This window comes from Helianthus annuus, chromosome 16, assembly GCF_002127325.2.
Source record: "Helianthus annuus cultivar XRQ/B chromosome 16, HanXRQr2.0-SUNRISE, whole genome shotgun sequence".
Classification (NCBI taxonomy): domain Eukaryota; kingdom Viridiplantae; phylum Streptophyta; class Magnoliopsida; order Asterales; family Asteraceae; genus Helianthus; species Helianthus annuus.
In genome coordinates this window covers 100,841,985-100,850,334 of record NC_035448.2, presented here as the reverse complement: position 1 = coordinate 100,850,334, position 8,350 = coordinate 100,841,985, and the positions used below count along the sequence as shown (strand labels likewise).

General features: G+C 37.0%; 1 protein-coding gene across 1 annotated transcript; it reads left to right on the top strand.

Moving 5' to 3' along the window:
• The first annotated feature begins 2,963 nt into the window (after positions 1-2,963).
• On the top strand, positions 2,964-6,343 carry LOC110884272 (nifU-like protein 1, chloroplastic). The gene is made up of 3 exons (XM_022131967.2): positions 2,964-3,378; positions 3,946-4,082; positions 6,002-6,343. Exons 1-3 carry the CDS (start codon positions 3,051-3,053, stop codon positions 6,188-6,190), a joined length of 654 nt encoding a protein of 217 aa, XP_021987659.1. The 5' UTR covers positions 2,964-3,050; the 3' UTR covers positions 6,191-6,343.
• The last annotated feature ends 2,007 nt before the right edge of the window (positions 6,344-8,350 follow it).

The following is an 8,350-nucleotide window of genomic DNA, read 5'->3' as shown; positions in this document are numbered from 1 at the left end:
CAAAAATGATGATAAGACCGTAATTTTGAGCTCAGGGCAAAACTATAATTTTTCAGGATTAATGAGCGAGTGTTAGGCAGCTTCTTGACACGAAAAAAAATTAAATCGAATAAACCAATTAAAACAAAAAAACCTTTATAGTTTTGACAAAAAAACTAAAACGATTGGAAAAACGTAACTTTTAACTGAAGACGAAATCATAATTTTAATTTAAGGATAAAATCGTAAATCAAATGGACCAATGGGGGAGTGCCAGGAAGCTGCCGGCATGACTGTAATTTTACACTGGGGGCAAAATTGTAATTTCACCTGGAAAACAAACAAAAACGATACACAAAATGTAAATTTAAGTTGAATGCAAAATCGTAACTTTGCTGTGAGAAAAAAACTAATGGCAAAACTATAAATTTATACGGGGCAAGATCGTAATTTTGAACCGATGGCAAAATTGAAATTTTTAGATGGGAGCAAAAGCGTAAATTTATGTTTAAGTGGGGTTAAAAATATAATTTTGAACTGGTGGCAAAATCATAAATTTAAGGGAAAAAAAAACTAATGACAAAACTGTAAATTGAAGCTGGGCAAAATCGCAATTTTGAACCGGTGGCAAAAATAAAATATTTAGATGGGAGCAAAAGCGTAATTTTATTTTTAAGTGTGGACAAAAAAATAATGTTACCAAAATTATAAATTTAAAGCGTGATAAAATCGTAATTTTGTTTGGACAATCTATACCTTATAATAAAACAAAACAATCTTAGGCCATTTGGCATGAACTTAAGCTATTAGATGCCACGTGGCATTTTATTGTTTCCTCTTTTTTCCCTTTGAGCGGCAAATTTAATAGACTCTTCCTATTCTAGGTTTCATAATCTTACACTAGAAGAATTCCCAAATCCCTCTCAATCATCATCTCATCTTCTCTCAAATCGTCTTCCAAAAATAAATACATTCCATATTCTTATTCTTGAAGATCATTCCTTTCAATAATCTCCTCATCACAAACCCTAATCTAAGGCGATCGTTCCACTTTGACAATTTTTGTTTGTCGCATTCATCCGGCGTCACAACTTCATCGATTTCTTCTTCATCTTTTTCAGTTGTTAATTCACACAAAAACAGTAATAAACCAAATGCCTAACCCAAAGATGGATGTGGCTTCTACTTGACAAAATGTCAAGAAATTGGCTTGAAGTTAAAGGTAAACAAACAAGGTGTCTTAAAACGAATGCAAGTGTTTTCTGAATTTAATATTCTTTGATTTTTTTTTTCTAAGAACTTCTAAATAGGATTGATAACTAAGCTATCAAAAAAGTATGGATGAAGCTCAAACTTAACTAAGTGTTGTCACCATTATTGTGTGCAAGCACCTTATATCATTAGAGTGACAAATATTGATTTCAAATAAGGTTTAGTTGGTAATCTAAAGGGGTAGTGTTTTCCTTCTTTACTTGACACATTCAAAATTATTGCATGTATACCCTTTTGCCATCTTTCTTTTGTAACACATATAAAGTTGTGAAAGATTACACATAAGATAACATCCAAAGCAGTTATAGAAACCTTACCACCATACTTTGGTTGACTATATTGTTTTCCATGACATCTAACACACTTCACTAACAGTACATGTCATGCTTGATCTTTTTTTCAGAGAAGTGCAATTGAAGCTGTTGCGGATTCAAAGGCCTACTCACATTTTGATACACTTATTCAAGTCAACCATTGCCATATTATATAATATTACATCTTCACCATGCAATAATGCTCTTATATTTATTAGTTTTCGGGTCAATCAGGGCTGATTAGGACGTTTATTCTGCTGCAACAAGTGAGGTGCTGGTAATATTTTCTCTTTCTTTTGAGTGTGAATGACTGTACAAGCCTACAAGGTGTTGCAGGTGGGTTGGGTAACAAGTCGAGCATATTAACTCATAAACACTATATTGTTAAAAAAAAAATTATAAAATGTATAAATGATTACAATTCATTGTTATTAAGAAAACTAGATGATTACTATAATAATTTGAACTTTTTTTATATTAAAACCGTTTGGAAGGTTTTATGCGTTTTGGTGTGTATTGGATGGCTTTTTCATACTTTATCCTGTTACATTTTGAGTTAAGTTACAGCCTTTAAAATGGTTCCAATATGTATACTTAGGCTGGATAGGAGTTAACAAGTCACTAAAAGTAATGATGTTTTTCAAATTGATCAAGACTCAACATTGAATAAAACGGGTGCATACAATGCTTAGACTATAGATCTAAATTTTCTAAAATTTTGAGCTTTTTAACTTGGGTGCGAGGACAAACAAAGTGCTTACAGGTCACAATTTTGCAGGTCTCTCGGCTTATTTGTCGCTTTATCAAGTTCGACACTTTAAATTCGTTGATGATTCATTGTTGATTTAGCACATTGTTTGTTGAATTTCAATTCGATCTCAGGTGAACAATCTCGATTTCTGTTGTATATTTCAATCATTGTTAACTGCGTTTGATACATTACGTACCCGCGGGTAGAGGGATGGATTTCGTTACTTCAATGATTATTTCATTTAAAGGATTATTTTAACATTTTTAAGTTATATATTTGTGTGTTAGTCCACCCGCGAAATTACAATTGTTTATTGTTAACATTATTATCTCTCACAGGTTTCCATCTCTTGCGTCGGTGATAATGTAACGCCAATTTCTTCTGCCGACATGAGTCGCACGTTGGAAACAGATAAAGACAATGAGGTATCTTCAAGTAACAGTGTTAAACGTAATCGATTTGTAGTTCAACTTTTATTTAATTAAGATGTTTACTTAGATGGTGTTGAATAATATTAATTATTGTTGGTTCACCCGTGTAACACACAGGTACTTAGACTAGTAGAGAATAGAGAAGTAACTCGCGGCCCATTTCTCCCGACAGGTGTGAATTTGTATATGTTAGAAAATTTTTATAAAAAAACTAATATCACGGTTTATAATATTCTTTTCAGAACAGGAGACATTGGTGTGGCGGAGCTCTCTTCTTCTCCATCGGCGTACGGTGGTCCAACGATGGCGTTCGCTGCATCCTTTCCGATGTCTCACCCTCAATTTCAACCGTCAATCTTCACAAACCCAACCACCCGGAATATTCCCTCACCGTCATCCATCGTCACCGGAATCAGAACAAAGAGGGTAGTTCCTCAAAGTCAAAGATGCACCACCACCACCGCCGTAAAGGCCATGGCCGGCGGCGGACTCTACTCCGCTCAGCAATTTGAACTTACCCCACAAAACGTCGACACCGTTCTCGATGACGTCAGACCCTACCTAATTGCCGACGGTGGAAATGTTGATGTTGTTTCTGTTCAGGACGGCGTCGTTTCTCTTAAGCTACAAGGTATATTTTTGGGCTTTTTATTTAATTTCTGATTAAGCATTAGACACTCTCGTATCATGTGATTTTGTTTTAAGTAATTAGGTTATTGTTATAGAGCAAAAGGGGTGTTTGGATGCATGTCATTATTGCAAACTAGTTTCTAGTGTTTGGATACATGTTTTTGTTTATGATTATAGAACTAACTTTGGATGAGCATGGTACCGGACCGGTTTCAAAAAACGAGGAAAGTGGGTACTGGTAAATTTACCGGTAATGTACGGTACTGATACCGAAAAACGGGGAAAGTGGGTACCGGTACCCGGTACCAAATGCTCATCCCTAAAAACTAACTAGGTTAGAAACCTGTTTATTACATGGGTTGAAAAAATGAAATGTTATATAGTTAGTTATGAAGATTTAGGTTTTATAAAACTATATTTTGAGATTAGATCAATTTTTTAAGATAAGAAATGGAATACAAAGGGTGGATTAGGAGAAGCGGGAAAAATAATATTTGGCTCATAGAATTGTGACATGTGGAGCAACCAGTTACTTAACTTTAAAAATAAAAATAAATATATGAATCAGGGGCATGTGAAAGTTGTCCGAGCTCAACAACAACCATGAAAATGGGGATTGAAAGAATACTTAAAGAGAAATTTGGAGATGCTATTAAGGATATTGTTCAAGTTTATGATCAACAGCCTGCTGAAACGACTGTCGAGGCAAGATTCTTACTTAATTTGCTGTGTATAAAAGCCGTAAACTAAGAAAAGTTATACTAGTAGAGATGACAATTTCGGCCTGTTTGTAAATGGGTTGATTTGGGATTTGTTTTATCTTATACGGGTTGATTGGGTTAATTTTATATACCAAAGCTAGAAGAGAAACACGTTTAAACTTTAAAGTTGACCAAAGTGTATTATTATTTCTCAAATCTTCGAAATCTATTTTTTTCAAAAGATTGAGATTTTTACCATAATGGTATTGCTTTTGTAATTCTACTTAAGATGCTAGAGTTTATAAAAAGATAAGACAACAAGTGTTTGCAGGGCCTTCGACCTTTATGCATAAGAAATTGGCCCGTGTCTCCTGAACTTGTTTTGACCCATTACATGTAGACGGAACCCCTAATCTGGCCTGGCTCAGTGGGCTCTGACTCATTCTCATGGGTCTATTAGGGTTGGCCCAATCTTCCCAAGTAGGAAGTGGAATCTTCCACCAGATCTCTTTATCACTCTCTTTTATATTTAGACATGTGTTTATGCTTAATGCACCTAATATATGTACGTATACTGTTAACTGTCGGAGTGTTTTCGACTATGGCTTCAGGACCCTTCTAACGGATCATTGTTCCACACTCTGAGCTAATTTTAATGCCGTAAGCATCATGAACGTGTTAGAAGGGTCCCATGTCCGTAGTTGAGGGCACTCTGACAGCTATGTCATCATATGCTTGGTTTAAAAAAGCGCACTTAAGCGCAAAGTGACCCTAGACGCAAAGAGCTGGTCCTTGTGTGACATAAGGCGAGCTCTGTACAAAAAGCGCACAAAAAGCGAGCTTTTTTGGAAAAAAAAAATCCTACTGAGGCGCGCGCTTCTTGTACAGAAGGTGTTAATATATTAGTGATTTATACATTAAATCATATATTAACCTTATTTATAACTATATTTTGGGTAAGGGATGCTAAAAACCTATAGGATATATAAAAAAAATTTATAAGCACCTTGCGCCTCGCGTACGAAAAGCCCTCTGCTTTTGCGCTTTGCGTTTTGATTTAGACCTTGTCGCTTTTGTGCGCTTCGCGCTTTCTTAAACCAAGATCATACGTGTATTAGATGTAATAAGCATACGCATATATGAGAATATCATAAGCCCAAGGGATGTAGAAGAGAGTAATGGAGAATTGGTGGGAATCGGAAACAGAGAGCCCACTTTCTGGACCCATGAGAGATGGGCAGGAGCCCACTGGACCGGACCCATAATAAGGGTACCGTTTACATTACATTGCGACCTCCAGGTAGGGGCAACTGTGAGAAAATGCAATGTAATCTTCACTTTTTACTATTATATGCAGCACACTTTATTAGCCCATAGGGGAAACATAGTTACCATTTCTTACCAAAGTAGCGACGAGGCCCATTTTTCAGGTGAGGCGAGGCAGTTGCGCTTTAAGTCGAGGAAATTGCGCTTTAACTCTCTAGGTGATGGTTCAAGCGCACATTCCGACAAGATTCCTAGATTCCGGAGAGTTTCCGGCTAAATTCCGACAAGATTCTAGCCAAATTTCTACTTTTAATCAAGGAAAACTACTTTTCTACACTAATACACTAATATTTTGGTACTAATTAGATGATATAAAGTGTTACATAATAGACTTTGTTTATTTTATTTGAAGAATTGTATTCCTTTTCTAATACATAATATATTTTTAAAATGTTTTCATTATGCGTTTTATTTTTCTCAGGCCCTCGCTTTTTTTGCGCTTTGCGCCTAGGCCTAGGCGAGGCCTATGCGCCTTGAGTGCGCCTAGTGTCTTTAATAACTATGGTTACTATTTACATATATGCAAAAAAAGAATAAAACATTGCATTTTATGCGGTATTCCTTATAGCAATGATATATGATGTGTTACAATTGCAGGCGGTGAATGCACATCTTGATATACTAAGGCCCGCCATAGCCAACTTTGGTGGAAATGTGGAGGTATTATCAGTAAAAGACGGGGAATGTGTTGTCAAGTATACCGGACCTGAGTCTATCGGGTCGGGAGTCAAAGCAGCAATCAAAGAAAAGTTTACCGATGTTGAAAATGTCGTACTCACAGAGTAACTTGCTTTAGAGCTAAAGAAACTCGGGGAGCAGTACATTCTACCAAAGTGTTATAGGATCGTTACACATTTTAATTTGCAAATACTTGTTATAAAATGTAATAGCTTATAAATATAAATAAAATGGGTTCCAAGGGAATTGTTTGCATGAATCTACCTGTGTCTTGTGGCTCCAAATTTGAATTTGAAAACTAGGGGGTTTATTTATTTAAGAGGTGCACAAAAAACCTGTTATTAACCGTAACCAGTTATTAACTGTAACCGAAACTGGTTACTAACCGGTTTTTGCTGGTTAACATTACATTTTTTTAAATTTTCAAACCGTTTTACCCATTTTTGAGTGCTTTTATCATTTGCCCCTTAACATCTTTTTGATGTTTTGTTTAACTAAATCTATGTATTATTAATTCTAAAAATTCAAAAAAAATAAAAATAAAAAACCAAAGTTTATCGAGTATATATCATTATTTTTTTTATTTTTTTCATATTAAAGAAAAAGGATTTTTAACCTATTATAAGTTAACCGGTTTTTATTAACTTAAGGCCATGGGGTATGGGGCTTGGGTTGGGGGGAAAACGCCCAAGCCACCACCCCAGGTGGGCTTGGGGTTGGGGCGTGGCCCTTGGGGCTTGGCTTTCAAGCCGGGTGTGGGGCGGTATAGACATGCTAGTTGGTTGCCTCCCATTCGCTCACCCGCCACGTCATAGCGGACTTTTCAAATTTTGAATTTTAAATTCAAACGGTTGGGGGAAAACCAAACCGCCACCCGGGTCTCCCAACAACCCCTATATATTGTAACCCCCAACCCACTGGTCCCCCCATCCCACGAACCCAACCCCGCCGGCTACCCACTTCTCTCGAACCCGCTAACCCACTGGTCCCCCCATCCCACGAACCCGCTATGGCATCCTGGACCCATGAAGAAGAAATGACTCTCGTCACTAGCGTCGTTGACGCTATGAAGGGGCGGCCACCGGGCCAAACAAAATATTGGCCGGAAGCATTCGCAGACTGACATAACGTCGGTAACGACCGCCGCAACCTCAACGCGTGCCAACTGTCACACCCTGGCTTTGCGGAAGCGTGGTTAATTTGGTGTGACTTCTTAATACCATAGCTTAACCATAACAAGCTATATGAATTTAAAATCATGCAAAGTCATCCATTGAAAATAAAATTGTCAAACATTGTCTAAATGGGTAAACACCCAACAACCATTACTTGTCTTAAACAGTACAACCACTACCATAGTGCAAACACAAATGAACATGGTTCAGGGGCTATGGCTTGTCCAGGAAAGAGCCATAAGCCTTGAACCCGGATGACTCTGAATCTAAATGCAGCGGGAAATCCTGCTAAACCGTGCCAGATCCTTAATTCCCTGAAATACATGTAAGTTGAAAAATCAACAATAATGTTGAGCGAGTTCATGCGAAAATGAGTAAATAAACCTTTATCTTTATCAAAAATCCTGGTATGTAGCAAATAAGGAAATAAAAGAGATCACCAATGGGTTGCAAGTCCACTGATATGTGTGAAGTGCAAGTAGGGATGACTCAAACCTAGCGGATTTATGCGTCGGGCACTAAGTCACCCCGAGGTCCGTTCAGCTGGACCTGGGGCTGGGCTCGCTACACCCAGATAGATCTACCGCTCCTGTCCCTCGGTCCTCAACGAGGATTAATGGCCTCAAGTTTCTGCCTACCCACTCACATGATCTAAGTAATAACCCTCCTTATGCTAACCATACCATGTATAACATATCCATAATCATTGTAACATGTATTTCACCCCCGCAGTTTATAAAACTGAAAACAGTTAAGAGAAAAGGGGGACATGAACTCACAGTGAACGCGTCACAAAATCAAGCAATCCAATATCCAAGTGCTGTGCAACGACCTACATGTGCTAATTCTATTAGACGGATGGCCGTGCTTTAGCTTCATAGTTTACATTTTTGGGAAACAGTTAGTCAACCGTTTCGTATATATATTTGATACGCATTCTCCTTCCCAAGGATGGGGGAATTAAATACATGTATACTTATATTATTTTATTAAGTCCCACTTAATATATTTTATTTCTTATTTCAAAATATATTTATTTTTCTCAAAAATAATATATTTCCTTATAATACTTTCCCAAAATAATATTTTGACA

Bases quoted from the DNA above. Each gene is read 5' to 3' on its own strand.
- LOC110884272 (XM_022131967.2), top strand. From the start codon at position 3,051: ATGGCGTTCGCTGCATCCTTTCCGATGTCTCACCCTCAATTTCAACCG. The intron at 3,379-3,945 runs GTATATTTTTGG...TATATGAATCAG, and splicing joins CGTTTCTCTTAAGCTACAAG to GGGCATGTGAAAGTTGTCCG. The intron at 4,083-6,001 runs GCAAGATTCTTA...TTACAATTGCAG, and splicing joins CTGCTGAAACGACTGTCGAG to GCGGTGAATGCACATCTTGA.